General features: G+C 47.1%; 1 protein-coding gene across 1 annotated transcript in view; it reads right to left on the reverse strand.

The window, feature by feature from the left end:
• The window catches only part of TENM2 (teneurin transmembrane protein 2), a 344,410-nt gene that overhangs the window by 9,505 nt on the left and 310,803 nt on the right, over positions 1–24,102 (reverse strand). The window contains exons 23-26 of the mRNA XM_058677877.1: positions 22,572–22,747; positions 20,876–21,111; positions 6,466–6,762; positions 3,297–4,911 (exon numbers count right to left, since the gene is read on the reverse strand). Coding sequence (XP_058533860.1) covers positions 3,297–4,911; positions 6,466–6,762; positions 20,876–21,111; positions 22,572–22,747 — 2,324 coding nt within the window. The remainder of the gene's footprint in view (positions 1–3,296; positions 4,912–6,465; positions 6,763–20,875; positions 21,112–22,571; positions 22,748–24,102) is intronic.

Consider the following 24,102-nt stretch of genomic DNA (forward strand, 5'->3'; position numbering starts at 1 on the left):
CACAGGTGTACAGTTGTCACTTTGTTATCTTAAAGAGTACCTGCTCAAAGCATCTTGCTTTGAGAAAGGAACCTCTACTTGTCATCGGCATCCTCACTTTTATTGCAGCTTCTGTCTGAGAGCATCTTCTCAGCTAGAGCTCCCAGCCACTTGGCCTGTGCAGCAGGCTCTGGGGTGCTCACACAACCTCCTCCAGCTACAGAAGTCACCACTTGGGAATGGCAGAGTTGTTTTCCAACAGCAGTGCTTCTAGTGGCTACTGGAGAGAGAAAGTTCTGTGCTTTCTGTTCCTCCCCACTACATCTTAATTACCTCTTCTACTTAAATTCTGAGCAGGAAGTTCAACCACTCTGCCAGTCTCCTAAGTGGCAAATTAAGACTAATTTAGGTTGGGGCTTACAGACGAGCCAAACGCTGGAACAGTGGAGGATGTGTGGTTTTCTCTGCTCAGATCCTCTCCATAGGGGTCAGTGCTTCGTCAACAGGTGGCAGCAGGTGCGGGCTGTGCCTGGATGGGCTCCCTTCTCTGCCAGGACTCTCCTCTCTGGGCTGCAACTGCAGATATCAGCCTTCCACACGCTGCTTCTCTGACACCGCCCTTTCTGTGAGACTCTCTCTAATGGCTTCTGGATTCAATTTGGTTGGACTTAGTTCAACTTGATTTGCTTCCCACTTACTGAGTCTCCATGAGGCACTGGGAGGAGGAAAGCCCTCTTGCTAGTCAGAAAACGCTGCCAATTCATGTTCTTTTTTTCCGGAGAACCAGGAAAGTGGCCGAGAGGGGCGTGGGTCAGCGAGGCTGACTGTGCATTAGGAATGATTTTGTTCGGGCCCTATTGGGCAGCAACAGGTATCTGTTTAGCCCATCCTGTGAGTTTTTCTTTATATATCTCTGGTGGATTCATCCCTAAGGTATCCAGTGCCAAGCAAGGTTCTGGGGAAAACCCATTTTGCATGGGGCAGGATTCTTTCCCATGGCTGAGATAGCTTTGGTCTGCCTCCTTACTCATACCATGTCCTCTCTCTGGAACATTCTTCCTCTCACTCCTCCAGTTCATAAAGGCCTCTGTTCAGATGTTACAAACTCAAAAAGGCCTTCTGTGAATACCCTAAGTGAAGGGGACACTTTCTGTTACTCTGCCTAACCCCCTTCTTTACTTTGTTGATCTGATATCGTGTATGTGTGTGGGGGGGGGAGAGGAGGGAGGGAGAGAAAGGAAGGAGGGAGGGGTGGAGGGAGGGAGATAAAGAGAGAGATGCCAGATTGTGGGAAAGATAAAAAGCTCTGAGAGGTACCATGACAAGGGCCTTGGGTGAGGATAGGTAGGCTAGGTTGGCCATACCGTCTGCGCTTAGAAGGTACAAGCTGTTTCTGCTGTATGCGGATGTTGAATTCAGCTTTAAAGAGCCTGCAGCTTGTCAATGAAGCACTGCTTGGGCACACACTGCTCTCTCTCTCTCAGGTGACCCATTTCTGCAGTGTGGGATGTTGAGGGCAGCACGGTGCTTCACAGCAGCTTCCTCTCCTGCCTTGGTATAGGCAACCGAGACTTGGTCACCGGAGTGTCAATGGCTACGAGTTGTGAACTTCCCAGAAGTTGGTGGTTTTAAGTTTAGGGATTCCCATTATTTCTTCCCTATCATTCAAGGGCCAATGAGATGGTTAACAGGCTGGACCTGGGGCCTGATCTTTTTGAATCTGTCTCCTGTTTATCTTCCTATTTATCTCTCTCTCTCTTCATCCATCGTTTTTTTTTTCTATAACATTTTTTTATTCTTAAAAAAAGATTTGTTTTATTGAAAAGACAGATTTACAAAGAGAAGCAGAGAGAGAGAGAAAGATCTTCTACCCTCTGGTTCACTCCCTACGTGGCTGCAACAGCTGGAGCTGAGCCAATCCAAAGCCAGGAGACAGGAGCTTTTTCTGGGTCTCCCACACAGGTACAGGATCCCAAGACTTTGGACTGTCCTCCACTGCTTTCCCAGGCCACAAGCAGGGAAGTGGATGGGAAGTGAAGCAGCCAGAGCATGAACTGGTGTCCATATGGGATCCTGGCACGTGCAAGGCGAGGATTCTAGCCGCTGAGGGTCTTCATCTTGCTCCCTCCTGCAATTCTACTACTTAGTACGAGTTAAATGCCCCACAAATACATGTTGAATGAGTCAATAAGCAGATGGACACATGGGAGAAGAGAGACCTTAATTTCACAAGTTTGTCATTGTCATAGGGAAGTAGATCATCTGCTTTCCTTCTGTGTGCCTCTCATAAGCTTACTGTATTCTTTTGACTTACGCTTCCAGTCTGCCTTCAGTCTTTAACTCCTCTCTACCAACGGAGACCCTGTTCCTTCCTCAGGGCTAGCGTACTTCTATCTTATGGCAAACCCATTTGCCTTGGTTACTCTTGTATTCCCAGACTCTAGCATGGTATCAGGAACTCAAGTGCATTTTGAATAAAAAAAAAACAACAACACCTGAACAGATACCTGTATGAGGGGTCAGGAACTCAAGTACGTTTTGAATTAAAAAAAAAAAAACCTGAACAGATACCTATATGAGGGGTCCATAAAATGCTCAAGAAAAAAATGCATATTATTTAAAAAAACTGTATGTGGGTTTCAAAATTTTTTATACTTCAACAAACTTATATTTTAATTTCATTTCTTACTAATTATCAGGAATTGGCAGTTTACCCATATAGCTTATCACATGCACCTCCGGAGGTAAGGACCTGGGTTTTGATTATCCCACGGCTGCTGCTGACTCTCTGCTTCCCTGCTCAGGACAATGCCAGCAACACAAGCAGGGGCCATTTTGTGGAGATCCGACCCTACGCACAGCACTGACCAGCACTGACCAGCACTGACCTCTCACGATCAGTCCACTGGAGGAGGAAAGTGCAGTTCAGAGAGGCTGGACAATAAGCCTAATGCTCCACACCCAACAACGCAACAGGGGAAATGTACACCCAATATTTCAGATGCCACAGTCCCATCCTCCCCACCTCCTTTTTAGGCTGTTTTCCTCCTTTGGGGTAGGAAGGGCTCTTTGAAGTTGTTTCAATGGGATTAAACTTGAAGGTGGTCAGGATATCTCTCAACAGACCTGCTGACTTCTTTATGTCTTTGTCCTTCTACTTTTCTAGGTATAGGACTACTGTCCACTGCACTTCCTGGGTTTACAACTCTGCAGGATTCTTCTACCATCAGATATAAGGCCTTTCAAGCACCCAACAGTCTACCAAGACAACCACTCTACAGGGAGCCACCCCTCAGCCAAAGCAGTCAAGACCTTACCTGTCACATAATTCTTCAAATCCAACTCATTGCTGAGTGGGTTGTTGCTCTTGAACATGTACAGATTGAAGGGGGCTGGCTCCTTGCCCACATTTTTCAACATGGTATAGTCCGGGGAGGTCCAACGTCCTGCCAGCACATCATAATCACGTTGAGTAAAGTGTACTAGCTTGGTTAGGGGGTCATAAAGCCCCCCATGGAAGCCAATGACCATTTGGAAGTCAGGATTTGAATCATAATAAATCTCCCCATAGGCCGTATACTGTAACTGTTTGATCATCAGACCATTGATGCTGAACACAGCTAAGGGAGTCCCTGTGTTATCTGAAGCCACATAGTACTCTTCTCCACTGCTACTCTCCATGGCAAAGAGGTGGCCTTGGAGGTCATAGTAGAGCGAAGTAATCTCTGAGTTGGAGTGATTATAGACATGGGTAATACGAGTTGGGTTATGCAGGTCAGAGTAGAAGTATTGTAGATGGTGGCCCAGGTTGGTCTTGTAGGAAGCCCGCCGTCCCACACCATCATAGCGATATTGGACACTCCACCCACTGGCCTTGTTGTAGGCTCTTGTTAGGAGGCCCTTGGAATTGTACTCAAAGATGTCAGACCCTCGCTGGCACAGGTAACCATCATCATCAATTTTGTATTGTACATCGCCAAGCCTGGTTATGCGATCCCGGAGGTCATAGCGTAAGGGCATAAGACGCACACTATTGCCTGGGTTCAGCAAGTGGAGGTTCCCATTGAGGTCATAGCTATAGCGCCAGGTTGGGCGGTCATTGACAGCCACACTCTGGAGCTGCCCATCTCCATCATAGTCGTAGGTATACTTTGTGGTGTTCGCATAGGGTCCCAATTTTAGCTCCCTTTTGATCACCCTGCCCATGCTGTCATACTGTACTGTCATCCAGTACATCAGGGACCGGAACATCTCATACTGGACTTCCTTGATCCGCCCGTGGGTGTCAAAATGTTTGCTGAGAGTCATCACAGCAGTGGTGATGATCTGGTTGATATCGTAATAGATGACCCCAAACTTGCCAAAGTGTTCCACCTTGCCAGAAATCTCATCATAGCGGTAGAGGTCAACAGGAAGGGGAGTCTCACTTATGACGGGCTTGATGCTGGCAATCCGGAAGCTGTTGTCATGATACGTGTAGTCAAACCTGGCGTTGACCATGCCTTCCTCAGAGAACCGGTAGATCTGCTTGTCCACAAGGGGGCCGATCTTTCGGTATCTGATGGTGCAGGAGAAGCCCCCACTCTGAAGGTTGACCATCTTCAAGACACCAGTGGTCTCGTCATAGCCAAAGGTGACGGCAGTACTATCATAGACAATCTCCGACAACTTGGACAGTTTCCCATATTTATAGAACACCTGGCGTCCAGTACCCAAGAAGGATGTCTTCAGGATGCGGCCATCATCGCTGTAGTCAAAGATGACTGATGCATTACTTTCGGGTGGATTGTAGATGTTGCGAATGTAGCCGATGGAGGTGTGTGTGGACATGCTGTGCCGGGCGACACTGGGCATGGTGACGGCATGGAGACGTTCAGAGGAGTCATACTCAAACACATACTGGCGCTGGCTCTGAAGCAGGAGGACCATGGACTGGAGGGAGAGAAGGGAAATAGAACATGTGAAGGAGCTCTGCAGGACCAAGGAACCATATTCACAGAATTCATTTCCCTAAAGGTCAATTCAGAACTGCGAAGGATGGGATGCTTAGAACAAAGGTTAAATAGACTGATTTCATTGGATGCACCAATTTTCATAGTTTCCAGGGGTTGTCAGGGGCCAGATTTCCCAAATTTTAATGTAGACCCAAATATCCAGGACTTTTATCGAAAGGTCTGCTGGAGCTGGAGAATCTGGGGAGACTGTGGCTGTCACTGGGATCCTTCTTTGAGTGTTGAGGGCTTGATGGGCTAAGAGGAAAGGCTTGGGGTTTGCTGTCACATCAACAGCAAGGAATCCAGCAATTGGTTGCATATTTCTGTCTCTGACCAGATGGAACACATACCTACTATGCTTCTGCCGCTCTTTTAATCCAGAGAAAAAGCACACCCTCTATGTGGATCAGTGAAAACCTTCCTTCGGCCAAAGGCCACTTGGCTATTTACAACTGCCTCTGTGTACGCTCAAAAACTATCACCCTACAAATCAGTCTGCTATAGCTCTACTGGCTTTGGAGTCCTGCCTGTGGTCGCCTCGATGGGACAGGATCAAGTGATTTCATAGGCCTTTTATGGCCTGCTGGCTGGACAGTCTCCACTCTTGACATAGGTGCTTCTACAAAGATGAAAACACCCAGAATCATTGATTCTGGGCAAGGGGAGTGAGTCAGGGAGAAACTCTTGCTCCCCTCGGCATTCACTATTCCAGTACTGGATGGCAGGACGTGAACCCTACTCAGGCAGGAGCAGGTGCACACAGAGACTGGGCAAGGCGTAGGCATTCCAGCCATCAGTTCATACTGTAATGTTCTGGCTGGAAGCAAGAAGCAGACCTGCACCCAGGGAGTTCGGGTAAGAGGCTCAGGCCAAGCAAGCCCCTATCTAATGGCTGAAAGACTGGGGCAGACTGCACCAAGGGCTGCCATGTGCCACAGAGGGACCTCTTTCAACTGCCACTGCAACCTGACCTCTGTCCCAGATCCTCATTGATGGGAGGACTTACACAGTCAGCCTGCTGTTCAAGAGGTCAGGGAGGAAGGTCTCCCTCAGTGTGTCTTAGTTTTCAGCAAAATTCCCCACCCTGATGGCTTAGTGGAGGGCAAGACAGAAATGAATCACTGTATTTCTAATTCACAAGTAATGATGAGTCGTACTGCCAGTTGTACTGCGGGGATGATTCCGTCCGCTTCAACAGCCCCCGGGGCTCCCTCCTCTCCTTTTTTTGTGGGAATAAAATCAGACAATCCGTCATTTTTGCCCTTAGTGAATATCAAGTACTCCCACCCCCACTTTAATGGTGATGATGCTGAGCAATGAATTTCATTTGCCTTCATATTTCCTCCCTCCCAGGGAGTGAGGGAGCGGCAGTGGAGCCCTTGGAGAGTCAAAATAAAGATGTTAAAAACGTCTTATGGCAAAGCATCTCAGGCAAGCTATGAAAGAGTAGTGGGATGACAGCAGCCGGCTGAGCAGGTGGCCGCTCACCCACCTTGTCAAGGTACGAGTAGCTCCACACTTTGCCGTCGGCGAACATGCGGGACACGATGCGGCCCTGCTTGTCGATGTCGGTCCTCTCACTCATGGCTCCCCGCTGAAGGCCAGCCAGGCGCCCGTTGAAGAAGTAGGAGACGTTGACAGCTGCCAGGCCGCTGCTGGGCAGCCAGAGGAAGGGGCGGCCCACCTGGTCGTAAATGATCCTCAGGGTGAATTTGCGGTGGTCATCGTAGATCTTTTCAGTACGAATGTTCCTGTCATAGTCGATGGACAAGAGGTTTCTCCCATGGACCTAGAAGAACACAAAGGGCCTGGTTAGAGGGACTTCACCCACGTGTGCTGTGTCAGGCTCCTGAGGAATGAGTTTGCTTTGCAGCAAGAAACCACCCTGACGAGGAGCACTTTCTAAACCTCTCAACTTCATGGCACACACAGGGAGTAGTCAAATGCATTCAGAACACTGGAATACAAAAACAAGGCTTTGTGCGGGAGGAGCTGAGCAAGCTAAGCAGGTGAGCTGTAAGCAGTTATGGAGGCTGCACACTACATAGTGACCACGGAGAAACATCATGTCATTCCAAGTACGAGAGTTGAGGCTGGCCCCGGTGTACAGCAGGCTAAACCTCTTCCTGTGGCAAAAGCATCCTGATTTGAGTCCTGGCTATTCTGCTTCTGATTCAGTTTCCTGCTAGTGGTCTGGGAAAGCAGTAGAGGATGCTTTACTGTTACATAAGGCATCTAAAAGCTCTCTGCTCCTGGCTTCAACTCCTGGCTCAGCTCTGGCCATTGCGGACATTTGGTGAGTGAACTACCAGGTGGAAGAACTCTTTCTTTCTATAATTCTGACTTTCATGTGAAATAAATAAACCACTTCTTTAAAAAAAAGTGTGGATGTTGAAAATTGTGCAGTGCTGGACTCCTTTGATCCAGCGATTTGGACTTCCTTGCCTGCCTGCTCTGAAGCAAGAGAATTTGTGGATCTGCATACTGGAACCCCTTGTGGGGTGTGCCATTAGCGGGGGGAGCTAAAGCTGCTGAAGAGCAGGTGACATGATTTCTTATGAAATGTCACATAAGGGTACCCCAAGAACCATAGGGCTCCAGCATCTGCATTTTACAAAGATTGGGTTGTACAAAGACTCAGTCCAGAGTGAACTTCATTTCTACTGTCTAGGACCAAGTCTCGTCACTGTTGTAGAAGCATGGCATCAGTGGAGAGATCTCAGCAAGGCTGTGGGGATTCCAACAGAAGGGAGAAGTAATTTGCTCAGGTTTGAATGAGAGAGTAGAACACGTTCAGACATAATGGAATAGTTATCCAGAAGTTGATCTGATCAGAGGAGAAAGTATGTTCCACAATACAGAGCTGGCAGACTACATTCTGGTGGTGGTGGGGCAAAGGAGAGGGACTCCTGGGACTCAGTTGGCCTTGAGTGGATGTCTGGAAGTGACTGATATGAGGCCAACACACTGGCAGCAAAGCCAGACATCCCCAGAGGATGGCTGCCTTAAGTGGGGAAGATGGAAACAGGTACGAGGGAGAGACTCCAGATCTGTTTTCTCCTCCCTTTACCTCAACGATCCCCCAGCACTTAGCAATGATGTTGATGAAGATGGTATACTGACTTTACCAAGTGGCGCACTGGGTCGGTTCCTCTGGTTTGAATTGATGCTCACAGGACCAATGAGGAGACAGCATGAAACAGAGGTTACAGAACTTGTTGGAGGTTGCACAGCCATGAGGCAGTAAAGATTACGATTGTGGATTCCCACCAGTCACCCTCTCAGAGATTTGACCAGCTTCAGTGTCCTGCAAGGCACATCTTTACGAAGGGTTTATACTACACTGCCATAGATCTTCGAGGCGTTGTAGCTTCTTTGGGGGCAGGGAAGACGATGAGGAATAATTCTATTTTGACAGAGACACAGAGATAGGGAAGGGCACATAGACATAACGGGTAGCTGGCTGCTGACATGATTGGGGGCAGATTTTTAACAAGAATTGACTCACTTGGGAGGTGAAGGACTTTCTACCCTTCCCATTTTCCTTATTTGCCCAATGAAACATGAACGGGATGGCTGAGCTCTAGCATTTACCCTGTGAACACGAAGTGATCGTTGAGGGTGGTAATCTCCAGGACCGGCTTATGCTGGTCCAGGGAAAAAGAATCAATCAACATCTCTACTGACCAAGACATCTCCAACAGTCATCCTCGGCTTATCTCTAGGCAGCTTCTAGGTCATAAGGAAATAAACAACTTACCCTCTGTGTAAGACTCTGCTCTTTCTATATCTATTACTACCAGTTAAAACTATTCGTTCTGAAGTTATGTAAGCTCCTAACACTTTGACAGGTAGTATGTTAAGTACTTTATATATTTGTTGTTATTTTAATTCTTGCAAAACAAGTAGGACCTATTTTACACACAGCCAATGGGTTCAAAGGGAGTGGCATGGGTCTAGACAGTGGTGGTGAGGTTTGGACCTAGGACTATCAAATTCCCCATACCATCTGCTATTTCCACAACATCATTCAAGAGAAATGGGCAGGACATCCGGGATGGCACAAGGCATGAAGTCAGCAACAAAGGTTGTGAGATCTTGGGAAAAGAGGAGGCTCAACTTGTAGTGCAAGATCACTGTCGCCAAACACTCAGCCATTGGAAAGAACAGCCAGGAAGGCCTGGGATGAGGGCTGGTGTCTTTGAAGATCTAAATGTCAGTGCTGTCAGAATCATTGTGGGTTATGTTCTCAGGGTGGGTTAGCATTTCCAGAACATGGTACATGCTGGACTCAGAAAGACCATTCCCTTTGGAAGCAGACATTTTCTTGGGATAACTGCCAAAAGCCATCAAGATTCTTAGGCCCGTGTGTCAAGGAATTTCAGTGAAGGGCTGGCACTGTGGTACCTCAGGTTAAGCCAGCACCTGCAGTGCCAGTATCTTATGCGGGTGATGACTTGAATCCTGCTGCTCCACTTCCAATCCAGCTAACCTGCTAACCAACCTGGGAAAGCAGTGGAACCTGGCCCACATTCTAGGGCCCCTGTGCCCAGGTGGAAGCTCTGGCTCCTGGCTTTGACTTTGATTTAGCCCTGGACATTGCAGCTACCTTGGGAGTGAACCAGCAGATGGAGTGTCTCTTTTCTCTCTCTCTCTTTGCCTCTTTCTTTGTAACTGTACCTTCTAAACAAAAGAAAGAAGAGATTTATAGTTATCTTCTTATAATTGTACCAATAAAATACACAAAATTTGTCCTAGTTACATTCATAAAAATTAAAAAGAAATAGATAAAATCTTTCAGAAAAAGAATTCTAGCTCAAAACTTCTCCAGCATTTGATTGGGTAGTATGCAGGATGTGATATCCATGGAAAGGAGATTAAGGGTTCCCAGAGGCACCTGCTGGTGATTTCTTTTTGAAGATTTACTTTATTTTTACTTAAAAGGCAGAGTTACAGAAAGACAGCAGGATGGAGGCCAGAATCTTCCATTTGCCTGTATGCTTTTCAAATGGCCACAATGACCAGGGCTGGACCAGGCTGAAGCCAGGGGCCAGGAGCTTTCTCCGGGTCTCCTACATGGATGCAGTGCCTGAAGCATCTGGGCCATCCTCCACTGTTTTCCCTGGCCATCATCAGGGATACTGGAATAGAAGTGGAGGAGCAGCTGGGACTCGGACTGGTGCCCACAATGGATGCTGGTGCTGCAGGTGGAGGCTTAATCTGCTATGCCATGGCACTGGCAATTTTCCAGCATGCCTACCTGTTTTGTATGCTGCTGGCTGTCCTTCTCCCCTCCCACTTTCCTTTCCTTTTCTTCCTCCTTTTGGTATCTCTTTGTTCACAGCGTAGGGTTCCTGGTGCACTAATAATTCCCTGCGTGTTTACTCTCTGCCAATGCCAGGCTCGGGGCATATGTTGGTACACAAGGATGGAGCACAGCAGCAGTAGCAAGCAGTGCCAGTGTAGCCCTCGCCCTTGCAGCGGCTCAGCATTGCTCTCAGCACTGTTCTGGGTTTGTTCTGATTCAGTCCTCACCACAGCCCTCCTGGGCCAGCACGATTACCATCCCTACTGCACATACAAGGCACTGACTCATAGCTGAGAGTTGGAGCTGGAATTCCAACCCAGAGCCTGCTGCCTTCACATATGGGATGTACTGTCTTTAGAAGCACATAGTAGGTGTTATGTAGTATCGAAGCAGGGGTTCTTCATCTGGCCTGTGGTCCCAAACCACCTGGGATTCTCTGGCCAATCACTGATGCTGTGTCAACTCCACACTCGTGGAAACACGCTTTATCTCCCTGGAATAAAGCCTGAAGACTTGGTGATGCTTAAAGTTCCTGGGTGATTCCAACATATCCACTTGATTAAAATATACTCAGAGTGATAGAAGGGCCAATATTTAGCTAGAAACCAATAGAGAGGAACCAGTGTTGTGACACAGTAAGTTAAGACACAACCTGCAGTGCCAATGTTCCCTATGGGTACCAGTTGGAGTTCCGGCCACTCCACTTCTAATCTACTTCTCCTCTAATGTGCCTAGGACATCAGCAGAGGGTGGCTCAAGTGCTTGGAGCCCTGCACCCGCATGGGAGACCCGGAAGAAGCTCCTGGCTTTGGCCTGATCCAGCCCTCACCATTGTGGCCCATGGGAAGTCAACTAGTAGATGTGACATCTTCTCTGTCTCTCTTCTCCTCTCTCTGTGACTCTGCCTTTGAAATAAATAAAACACATACCAAAACCAAAATTGAGAAACTATATGTGGTCTAATGCAATCAATCATAAGAGGTGTGCAGACAAGGGAACCGCACACAGTTTGTGCAAACGGAATGAGAGCACAAGTACTTTTTGGTGCAAAGAATTTGAAGTCCATGAAGTTTTTTTTTTTTTTTTAACCATACAGTTTCCACAAACTTTTTGAAGTCTTCTTATAGAGATTTCAAATTTGCTTTGCACCCAAAGAAATGTACTTTCGAATTCCATTTTCTGAGAACATTTTTGAAGAACACCCTCCATCCACATGTGTGTGTAGATACACCGTCGTGAGTAATCAGGGGGAGGGACCAGTGTGTCAGTCAGCTACATGATCACGATGGTCTCTGTACCAAGGTGCTGGGCTCACAGGAAGAATCCGACCTCCAATGGCCTCTGTAACTGGGAGCCGACAAGCCCCTCTCTCCTGGTGCAGGTGCACCTGGTCCGTGTATGCCAACAAGTAAGTGAGCAATACTAGGCGCTAACTATTAGCCACGGCCAGCGCAGGGTGAGCTCAACTCCCAACCTTACTACATCCCCAGGAATAGGACTTGATGACAGTATTAGCTTAAATTAACTTTTGAAAGGTCAAATTTCTATTCAGATGCTCAATCCTTCTAATAATTAAATAAACTCAATCTGTTGGAAGCTGGGCTGTGGAGTTCAGGCGACCTGCGTAATCTAACCAAATGTCTTTCATTTGGAGGGTGTCTTCCGGAAACAGCAGGTGTCTGAGCGATGGGGTGTGAGATGATGGAGTCTCCTGTGGACTTGCTTGGCCCCTGGTGGCTACCTGCCCCCCCCAGTTTAGAGTGTGCACGAGCTTTGATTCAGCCACACTGTTCTCTTATTTAGAATTAAATTACCCGTCTAGCAATATTTAAATTAACCTTGAGGCTTCCTGGAGAACATAAAAGTTATTTTGAATTATTTTCACTGCCAGGATCAGCACAATTCTCTTCCCAGCCGGCTCGGTAGGAATTCAGTGATAGAGAAACCAATTTTTAAATTAATACGATTTTGTGTTTGCAAGGAAGCCATTATTTTTAATTATCGGGCATTTTCCTCAGCCTCGCTTCCCCAGTTAATAAAACTTTGCTATTTAGCATGGGTTTTATTTTTGCAGCGGGCAGGCTTTGGGAAGCGGCTTTCCCTGCAGAATTTCTCCCTACAATGTTTTCATCTCACCAAGCACACGCTTGTCACAAGGAGGCTCATAAAAAACCCAGGGAAAAGGAAACGCTGTCATGGAAATGGCCCTGCTGAGCCTATAACGGGGGACTCTAACTTAGCTCCAGGGGCAAGGATGAGGGGTGGGGATTGGAGAAACCTGGAGGAGGAAATGAGACCAGGCTGGATGCCCACCAGGAGACGGACCTGCAACACAGCAGGAGAGATTTCAGTTAGATGGACAGAAGAACCCTGTGCTTGTATGGCTGGGAGGATGGGCGACCAGAAGAAGATTAGCAAGCGAAGAGGTGAGCTTTTCCACATCTCATAACATTTAAGAGCAGAAACACCTGCCTGGGAGAGTTGAGTTCCTCACATACCCACAGGGAAAGCCTGGCTTAGATGACATCGCCATTTTCTGTCTGGGTCAGTCCTCTGGGATTTAAAAGGCAGCTCTCCCCAGCTCCCAGACAGCAAGACTGAAAGCTACACAGGGATCGGTGCTTGTGCAGACAAAACAACTTGCTATAAATTTAATATTACCTTAAATAATGCATCATTAGAAGGGTAAGCCTCAGTAAACACATTAAATAATATATTCCTCAAGCAAACAGGAGTTGGGGATGACTTGCTGTTTTGGATGGTAGGAAGGTGAGAAGGCAGAAGGGCCTGGATTGGAGTTACAGCTTTGGCATTTCATTCGGGAGGTTACTCGGGAGCCAGATCATCACCATTCGTTCGTGCCTCAGTCTCCCCGTGTGTGGCAGCCTGCTGGGTAGGGACCTTCTTCAGCATCTCTACTGTTGGGAAAAGATGTGATGTTCAACAAATGCTTGTGACTCACCTCAGGATAAGAACCCTGACATTTCTGAGGATCTCAAATTCTAACAAGCAAAACCGAGAACAGAAAATGTGGTCAACACGTCTGAGATCCCCAAATTATCTATCTGACAGGCTGGAAAGGTCTTGGGAATGGAAATGTATAGAAACGGGGAGGAGAAGTTTTCCATGACATCTCCTTAAAGTTACGTTGCTTCACTACATGGCACCTAGTATGCACTTGGCATGATGACTGACACTGAAGTTAGCGAGATGCTGAGGCCCCAGTCCTTGTGGACAGAGGTGTCAGAGGCCAGTAAAGACAGATGAGCCAACACCTGCAAACACGAGTTGGGTGATGCTGGTAGATACAGGAAAAGAGCTCTGGGAGGGGAGGGGAGTCACTATTAGAGTTGGGTCTGACTGTGTATGATTTCCCAGAAGCACCTCTTCAGTTGGGGACTCAAAGACTTCAGCAGACGAGGGTGAGAGAAAGGGGCGGGAGAATATCCCAGGTGGGGAAGTCAACACGTGAGAGCCCAGGAGGTGAGCGAGGGCTCTGCAAAGACAGAGAAGTTCAGTTTTCAGGTGATGCCGGGAAGACCCCAGGGGTGGTACATGGCCCACTGGCAAAGATGTTGCAGAGAAGGGAGACTCAACCCAGACAACCCGGATAGCCCATCTTTGTCACTCCTGAAGCAGAACTTGCTGGAATCAGGTACTTAATGGGTTTCCTGGCTGCCACGAAGGCAGCCAGACATGAGTGCTCCTGTACCTTCATCAGTGGGTCATTGTTACTAAGGTCCTTGCAAGGACCGGCAAGGTCTCATCCCGGTGCTCCACTCTCAGCTGGTTGACCCTAGCCACACTGGCTCTACTTTGGCTCGTAAAGCAAGCCGTGGTCTCTGCCTGTGGGCCTTTGCACATGCCTTAGCCTGGGAAGATTTCCTCCCCCTGCCGCAAAGGCCTGGAAAATTCCTATCAACTCTTCATTCAATTCTTGGCTCAAATATCATTTCCTTTGAGCAGCCTTGACATAAATAATAGGTTCCCTGTTATCTCCACCCTACACTGTTCTTCATAGCACCTCTTGCCCTTTCTTTACCTTATTAGTAAAGTTCTTTCATTATTTCCCTTGCTAAGGTGGAAGTCCCAAGAGGGCTTTTCATTTTTTCCACTGTACCTTACAAAAATTGGAAGTTGGCTGTCCCAAAATAATGCTTCCTCGGGGCAGTCATTAAGTAATGTTTTATAGAGGCTTACCCTTGCATTTATTATGGAGAGAGATAGAGAGATAGAGATAGAGACAGAGAGAGAGAGAAAGAGAGAGAATCTAGAGATATTAAATATCTTCTATCTGCTGGTTCATTAACCAAATGACCATACAGTCAGGGGTGGGCCAGGCCCGAGCTAGGTGCCTGAAATTCAGTTCAAGTCTTCCACATAGGTGACAGGAACTCAAGTATTCAGGTCACCACCTGCTACCTCTCTGGTGTGTAATAGCAGAAAACTGGATTGAAACTCAAGTCAGTCACTCTGATTCGGGATATGGGAGACCCAAGTGGCACCACAATGCCAGCCCCTATTTATGTGTTATTTAAGCCAATATTCAATTTATTGTAAGTCATTTTAGTTGTACAACTACTATTGTATTATATTAACCCATCTAATAATACTCTGCCATTATTCATACTATAACAGAAATTATGTTCAGAATATCTCTCAGTGACACATGCCAAATGGAACTGCAATATCATATTAGTCATATAGACACCAAGGCAACATTGCTCATTCCCACTTCTCTTATGATCTTCCTAACACTAATACCAACACGATGGTGGAGGACTATCTGGGAAGCAACTTTGCTTTGTGTTCTGCTACCTACACGTGTGACTGTTCCTTGCTTCTGCCATCTCAATGGAAATCATACTCATGAAGAAACATCCTAAGGGGAGGCTGTGTGCCTGCCTTTTTCAGAGAGAAGCATGGACAAAATCTTTTTTAGGAGAGGAGCACAAGTTTTCACGGAAGGGAGTGGTTTTGGTGCTCCCTTTCAAAAGCCCAGGACCAAGGCTGGCTGGGGGAGGGGGTGGAGGCCTCAGAGCCCTGACAGGTCCTAAAAGGCACGAGTTTGGAAGGATTGAGGATGCGAACTGCTTCTGCAGGATTAGAGTTTTAACCCAGTAGCTCTTCTTTCTTTCTTAATGCACAGGCTTCCCTAGCTTGGGTGGTTTCCAGAAATATCCATTACAAGACACAAGTGTGGGTGTGGGACTGGGGCCTGGCCAATCACAGATCCCTCTGTCCTTAAGCAGTGTTTGGCTTAGGTACCTGAACTCCAGATGATCTAGGTCAATCACAGCTCTTCCATTGGATTAAAAAATAAAACCCAGAAATGCTCAGGGGAGATGCCTTCCTTTTCCCTCTGATTTTGCTAAATCTAGATGATGTAAGCCTGGGGTCAACTTTGGCCACATCGACCTGATCTCCCCAGTGTGAAAAAGTCACTAGTGTTCTGTAGGAGAAAGCTACATCAACTGCCAAGGGAAAGTCTGCTGGGAGACGGGGCAGAGAAAACCAGTGTCTACCTATCGATGTCACGGAGACCGGCTGGACAGCTCCTCTCCTGCAGCGGTCCATCGGCCAAGACGACACGTGCTTCCGTTAGGCTAGCTGGGATGAGCTCATCCTAAGGCCTTTAGTAGGAAGATTCCAACAGATGCAGGGATGTGTGTTTTGAGGCTGCACAATCTCTGGTGGCAGGAGGAGCATTCCCACTCAAAGTACTTTCCAGAAGGAGCCTCAAGAGGGCATGATCACCACATCTTTGTTTGTTACCAACACATGGTGCTTGTCACTGCGGATCTACTGGGGAAAGGGTCGCTGTGCGTTCAGAGCTTACAGAGGCTGCCAGGCGACTGTGCCTGTGTTCCTGAACAGCCAGGGGAAAGATGAGAGGGGAGGGAGGCAGGGAAGAGAACCCTTGCACATGACGTTCCTCAGGCAGTCCTTGGGAGGCACAGTGAGAATCTTTGCTTCCCTGAGTCTCAGCAGGGATAAAGCATGGTTAAGCTTTTGGTGGAAAGGTGTGGCCCTGGGCTACCCATCAGTCCCCTTATGTGTCCGCAGGAAGGGCTGCTGACACTTTCACCTGCTAAGAGACGTGGCTGAGTGGAGGATTATGGGAGGAAAGGGCACCCACATCGGCTACACTTTCATAGAGCACTTCATGGAACTGTCATGAGACTTCCAGTTCTCCCTGAACCTTAAGGGTGCTCAGCGTCTTGGGCCTGTCCATCTCTAACCTGGCTGGACTCCCCGTTGCTTACTGGACTCTAGAAAGGAGCAAGTTGTCTGTGTGTGTGTACGTGAGGCCCTGAGTTACTGTCTCGTTGCAAGGCATCTTACCAAATTCCCTACTGTCCATGGGGGAGCAGTGTTGACTTGGTGGTGGTTTAAACAGTTGCTTTTTCAAGTCCATTGGTGTCTTCTACATGGCAAAGGTGAGCGAGGAGGCCATTGGAGTTTTATGTTCATGACTTAGGTTATGGCCCCCAGCCTCTTTTCCTTACCCAGCCCAGCAGGGCAGTCCAACAAGAATGGATGGTCCCCTAATGGTTAAGAGCATGGCCTCTCAAAAGTTGGCACGACTGAGCTGCTCTGTTAGTGGTCGAATCCTGCTAAGTGTGTGCGCCTAATCTCTCAGCTCTCTCCCTCCTGCTTCTCTCTCTTCCTGCCAGCGATTTGGTTTCTTACTTGGATTCACGCAGCAGCCTCCTTGCTGTCCCTCTCCTCCTATCCTGCTCCCATCTAATCAATCTTCCTCTGCATCCGAGGAAGCCAGAGAGATATTTCTACTGCTATACATCCCAGTACATCACTCTGCTAATTAGGCCCTGATACAGATTCCTGCTGTCCTTGGGATAAATGCCACCCTGGCGTAATTTTGCCTTCTTTCTAACTGCCCCTGGCCAACACACTAAATTTTTTTTGTTTTGTTTTCCAAGATTTCTTTTGGGGCTGACATTGTGACATAGTAGGTGGGCCGCTGCCTGTGATGCCTGCATCCCACATGGGCATAGGTTTGGATCCCAGCTGCTTCATTTCTGATCCAGTTCTCAGATGCACCAGTGAAAGCACTGGAGGATGGTCACGGTCCTTGGACCCCTGTGCCCACGTGAAAGGTCCTGATGTGGTTCCTGGCTCCTAGCTTTGGCTGAGTCCTGGCCTTTGAGGCCATTTGGTGGTGGTGGTGAGGGGTGAACTGGCAGATAGAGGATCTCTCTCCCAATCTCTCCTTCTCTCTGTCACTCTGTCTTTCAAATAAATATAAATATCTCTCTAAAGTGAGAGAGAGAGACAGAGAGAGAAAGAGAGAGAGAGATCTTCCATCCACTGATTCACCCCCTAAAGGGCTGCCATGGCTGGGGTTGGGCCAAACAGAATCCAGGAATCTGGAATCCATCCTAGCTTCCCAGTTTTTGGGCCATCCTTTGTTGTCTTCCTAGGTGCACTAGCAGGAAGCTGGATCATGGAGCAGCTGGGATGTGAACAGGAATACCCTGTTTCTCTGCCTTACAGTATAATACACATGCCTTCTCTCTGGCCACATTGAATGACTGAGGTTTTCAGAAACAACATATCCCCTCTTCCTCATATCTTTGCCAACTCCCACCGCTCTTCAGGATGGGTTCCAACTCTTCTCTGAAGTTCCCCTTTCCCCTGCTGATTCCATGTCAACCCTGACAATCAGTCAGCACAGCCAAGACCCTGCTGTGTGATCACAAACATCATTTTCCCTTCCTCCATCTTAGGCACTCAGAAAAGACAACACTTGCTCTACTTCCGCAGGATGAGGCTGAAGCCACCCAAACCGTTTCCTCCCAGATAGGGTGCAAGTGAGGCATGCTGTGCCCAGGCTTGCTCAGGAAGCCCCTTCAAGCATCTACTCTCTTTTCCCATTCTGCAACAACCTTGGAAGCCATGTGCTTCCAGGAGGAGGGTCACAAGGCAGAGATACCAGAGAACATCGTGCAAGTGAAGGCACACCAGTGTGGACGGTGATGCATGAGGTCCCTGGCCTTCGCATTCCGTTCTCCACCAGTACACACCTACTTCCCTTTCCCTGTGCCCTTCAGGACAGATGAGAACTGTATTGACATTGCCTGTCACTGATAAGCGGCTCCTTGGTGGGGAGGATTTATTGCTCTTTATCTCTCTATTGTCTCCTCATCCTGGCAGGGCTGGGTGGGTACTGGCACTCAGTAAGAATCTTCCTAATGAAAAATTTTACAGCCCCATTGAACAGCAGAACTGGTGTGGAAAGCAATGCCAAGACTGTATTATCATTGGCTGAGATAGCTTACAAACCCTATGGAGACCAAGAGATACCTTTAGCTTAGGGGCTGGGAAGTCTCACCCATACGCTCCTGAGAGTTCTGAGGTTAAGGCCAATCCACACATCCCTTAATCCACCTCTCCTTCCCTTACACCTTCTTTCAACTGCTCCCCTGAAATTTCCAGGAGTTGCTTTTATTTCATTCACGAAACGGTTTATGAAGTGAATTAAAATAAATGAGATGCAAATAAATTCCAGGCTTTCTCCCTCATTTTCAAATTACATTTTCAGTCCACTCAACCTGTTATAATCTCATAGTGATTTTCATTTAAGAGAGCTAAATGGATATGTGATTATTGTTACAGGAACTAACACCAGACAATTAAATGTTGAGGTGTTGATAGATAAAGCTGTGTTTTGATTTGCATAAACATGATGCCAGCAAATCTAACCCTGGCAGAAATTCACTTACAAGACTTGCGTGCCTAACTTCTGCTAATTACCACAAGTACTATTATTAAGATTTTTTAAATATTCAGATTTGGGATTACAGCCATTTTATTTTAGGACCACATTTATTTTTATTTTGAAAACTTAGTCAAAATGCATAACTGATTTATCAGAGAAAAGGCACGATTACTGCTTATAATCAACTTCTACAGTGCAGCATATCAAAAATCAATTACACAGCCCTGAAATCCAGTCATTAAGGATTTAGCTACTAATCTCATTCCACTTTTGTCTTTAGAATGATACTGCAGCTTGCAACTTTGCTGATACTGGCAGAGGAAGAAAAACACGGGAGACTACTGATAACCTAACGTGGAGAATTAAACTTCAACCAGACAAAGGTGGATTCTTCATGCAGAATGGCCTGTGGGGAAGCCACCTGGGAGACATGCTTCCAAGCCGGCCACATGGCCAAAGTCAGGTCCCAAGTACTGCCAGTGTGGAGCCTTCGGCCCTCAGGAATTCCAAGGCATTTAAGTTCTACCTTGTTCCCTTATTTAAGGTCTTCCTATAATGTTATTTCAATCTGCGATCATTTTAGCCATTTATTCATTTACAAATTATCTGCCCCTCCCTCGCACCTCTTCCCGCTCCTGAATATAACTTGCAGGAGCAGGAACTATGCTCCGAGTACCACAGGAGGTATCTTCAATAAGTTGATGGAAAATACGCACGAAGGAAAAAGCTATGCATGGATTCCAATAGTTTTGTACCCAGACTTATCTTCTAATTTCATTTTCCATGCACTTTTTCAGGTGGCCTAGTATTTGCCAAGGGCAGAGTGCAGTGCTTGACTTTATGTAGGCAGCCAATGTGCTGAACGCAAACTGAATTCTCCGGGACTCCATACCTCCCTGGGAAGGGTTAACATGATGGGAGGCATTGGTTCCTTATGGTGACAGATAAGTGACCAGTACAGGATGCCCTGGCACTGTGATTTTGTGCATGACAGCAAAGACAAACAGGAAATTGCAGAGTGTAGCAGGTGTGACTCATGGAACGTAAGCCAGACAGAAAGACAGGGCTCAAGCTGAGTCCTGGCTTGGTTATTTCCTAGCCATTGTGTCCTTGGACAGGCTATTTAGCTTCCCTGAGCCCGTGTTTCCTTCCCTAAAAAATGGAAGTAATAACAGCCACCTTATGGGACTGCTGGAAAGAGTCAAATAAGATCACAGAAGCAAACCATTTCACACAGACTTTGCATCATGAAAGTCCTCAATAAATGTGATGGGTGAGTTTGTAAAAGATGCAGCTTGGGGCAGGTTGCCTTGTGCGGGCAGCTAGTGCTGGTTCCAACTCCCTGCTGTGGCTCAGTGTGGCTGTCCTTTCGGTAGTTCTTACCTCACTTCCTCTTTCAGGGTCCCTTCTGACCCTAGAGTCACAGCTGTCTCCTCACCTAACCTGTGATTATCCAGTAGCAGCCTGTTCTCCTGTGTGGTTGACCTCCTGAGTTGAATGAATAGATGTCTAATGCTCTGTTGTCCTTTGGCCTAATTCCTTCATTCAACTGGCTATGTAGTAAGGACTGAGGAAGAGTGGAGCTGTCCCTAGGCAGTGTGGAACACCTCCCAGCCATATGAGTCCTAGGAAATGGAGCATGTGTCCTCCAGGGTAGGGATCCCGAAGGATATGGCTTCCACTCTCCGAGGGAAAAACTTGTCTTTTTCCAGGAGAGAAAGGGCTGGTGGGGCTTGGCATCTGAGAGCTTCGTGCAGCTGTGAGGGAAAAAGGCATTTTCTCCCCTTCCGGGGTGGGAAGTCCGGGGACTTTCTCCCCTTCCGGGGTGGGAGGTCCGGGGGCGCCACTTACCCGGAGCTTCCTGCCAAAGATGGTGACTTTGCCTTTGATCTGTTCCTTCCGCAAACGCCACTCAATGGAGTTTAAGCCATTCTCCATGGGCAGGGAGATGTTGCAGCGCCCGATGGTGGGGGTGATGGTGCCCGCTAGGACGTGGGGCTCGCTGTGGAAGCTGACACCCATGCCATTTGCGTACATCACCCTCAGGGTACCGTTGTTACAGAGCTGGTAGCTGTTCCGCACTTGATCTGGAAAAGTGTAAGTAGGGGTGGGGGGTGGGAAAACAAATTATGCACTCTATTAGTCGGGAGAGAATAGAGCCCCTATTTTTGTAGGTTTCCATGGCACTGTGCAGCTGTCACTCCAAGGCTGCCTTCAATTAGCACACATACAATGTGAAGGTAAGTAGCAGAGATGCTACTGATCCATGTGAAGAAAAACATTATTAGGATGTGGCACTCCAGAAATAATTATGCCGTGATATTTTTCTTTTACTCACTCAAGACTATTAATAGTACATTTAAACATTTAAAGATGTCTATTGCCTACACAATTTGTGTCAATCAAATTCCTGAACTTTAACATATATATATTTTAGCTTATAGTGAGAGAAAATAAATGAAAGGAAAACGACTTGATTTGTTTTTGCCCTTTTGTCTACTAGCTAGCCAGAGGTTGATAGGCTAACCAGAGGTCAGATCTAGTGCAGTGCAAGTCCCAGAATCTTCAAGAACACCAGGAGCTAAAGGCCTCCTTCCCTTATGCTGCTGCTGACTCCACCACGGTGCCATCACCACTTGGGAGAACTCTGACGAGACCCTAACAGCAGGGGCAGGATGGAGCCCGTGAGCTCTGATAACATGTGTTTATCTTCCCAGATGGAATTGCCACTAGTCAATATGACTTCTGACCTTGTCCTTTATTGGGAAGTTACAGGAAGGAAATGTGACTGGCTGTGTTCCCTCGGAGATGTCGGACTTTAGAGTAGCGAGCCAAGGTGTGCTTGCCACTCCTGAGCCACCAGCCATCATGCAGAAGGACAGAGTCTACATCATTAATCATCTGGCAGAGCAGAACTAGATGCATTGAAATGGGCTCTGTCGCAGGATAATAGTCCAGAAATGTCACCATTTATCTACGGAGAGGACACTTTTATCCCCTGACAACTAGCTAGCCCACTGACATTATATCTTAATTAAAAGAAAAATTAATCTACACAATTCCTTTTCTTGCCAGCCCCAGTGCTCATTCAGGACCGTATGGCATGTCTAACAACACAATGGCCGTGGGGTGGTCAGAAATCTTTGAGATTCCAGTCTTGGCAAGAGACTGTTTAAAGAGCGCTTATCCAAGGGCAACAACTCAACAAAGAAAAGCTGGGAAGAAGAAATTAGAATGAAACCTCAAGAACCAGGCTTTTGGTGGGCTCAAGATTTTTCAGTGCCTTTGAGAAGACAACTCTATGTGGGTGGGTGCACAGTAGTGGTGATAGAAGAGAATTTGTGGGAGTAAGATGGACATTTCCAGATATGATGATATTCCCAGATGTCTAAACATCTGATTGGGTGCAGATGACATTCACCTGCTTCTGATTAAACCATTTCTACAAGATGGCCTCCTTGCGTTGTTTCTTCCTGTGGACATTTGAATAAAAGGCTGGGTAACACTTTGGACTTGGCTGGGTTCTGGGTCTGTGGGCCTACCTTACCTTGTACCACTGTGTAGGAGGCCTCCACTGAAGACAGATTGGTAATGACAGTGACATCATCATCACGATTGGAGTTCTCAATGTCAATGGTGATGGATTTCTCCATTTCCCGGTGTAGACTTGTCACCACTCCCGTGGGGCGGGTCACATTGGTAAGGCGGCCTTCATGGTCATAGCTGGAAGAAAGAAGCACAGTAATGAGAGTCAAAGGCTTGCGCAGTATTCAAAACCCTACAAGGGACAGACTCAGGAGGCCAAAGGAAGAGAGCTTGGAGTGTGAGCTTACAGGATAGAGCATCATCCTGAGGCCCTTGTCTCAGCTGGTACCTGACCTGCGCCGAGATGCTTCTTCCTATTGTCCACAGATATCACTGATGTCAAGTAAGCAAAAACACTTCACCTGGTCCCTGGCAGGGTCTGTTTAATTTCCTTTCCCAAGTTAGACAAAACAGCTACCTATGAGTCCCTCTTGCTCTTTAATAATTAATGTGTTCTGCAAACCGAAACAAGATAGAGCCATTCCATAAGAAGATGAGCAAAACAACCCCTAGCCACATTAACATTGAGATTTTTGATGGAAGTTATCTTATATTAGAGAAAGCTTTTGGTATCTGACTACAAAGGTACTGGGTTAATCTTCTCATCAGTTTCATCACGGAACTTCTCTTCTGAATACGTCACACACTTTTCTACCAATTGCTCAATCAAATAAACCTGTCACTTGAAACCATCCATGCCCTGAGCTCTTTACAAGGTCAGAGGTACCAGCTCCTCCCACTTGGCAGTGCATAGACCTTGGGACAGGAAGCTTGGACCAAAGGCCTTCTCCATGCTTTGTTTGGCTCAAGCACAGCAGACCTGGCGACATAGAGCCTACACTTTAATGAAGACTGGCAATGAGCTGAGAAATTTTGCTTCTGGAGGGATCTGGAAACAATCTGCCCAAGTCTGAAAGGTAAGAGTGGAGATACAATTAACCAGGTGGTGGGGATGCTAGGAGAACTGGGAGCAGAAAGATCTGGAAGCTTGAAGGCCCTATCTTTCATCTCTACCCCAGGGCCCTGGGCAGCGGGTAGGGTAGCCCATCTTCCCCTCAAAAGCCCTTGGACTGCAATCCAGGCCTTCCAAGACAAGGGGATGCCTGGGTTTTCCTTCTCACTACCAAAAGCATCTCTCTGACAGGGGTGTGAAGAAGCCATTTACAATAGTGACAAGTTACACAAACTATTCTGTCCACTGACTGGAGATTTCACTAAATAATGGATGACCAATCCATAAAGTAAAATCTATGAAGCCATCAAAATCAATGACATGGATTTCTATTTATTGGCATAGACAAATGAATGCACTGAATAGAAAGAGTAGGGGACAAAATATATTCCCCTGGCAGTATGTTTTTTTTCATGGGAGGGGCAAAAATTTCTCTGAAAATGAAAACTGCAATGCTAGCATTTTTTTTTCTATGTGCAATTTTGACAAATCTGTTTTCTTCTTAGGATGTTACCATATTTTAGAAATTTCTTGTCATTAA

The sequence above is a fragment of the Ochotona princeps genome, chromosome 19 (assembly GCF_030435755.1).
Source record: "Ochotona princeps isolate mOchPri1 chromosome 19, mOchPri1.hap1, whole genome shotgun sequence".
Classification (NCBI taxonomy): domain Eukaryota; kingdom Metazoa; phylum Chordata; class Mammalia; order Lagomorpha; family Ochotonidae; genus Ochotona; species Ochotona princeps.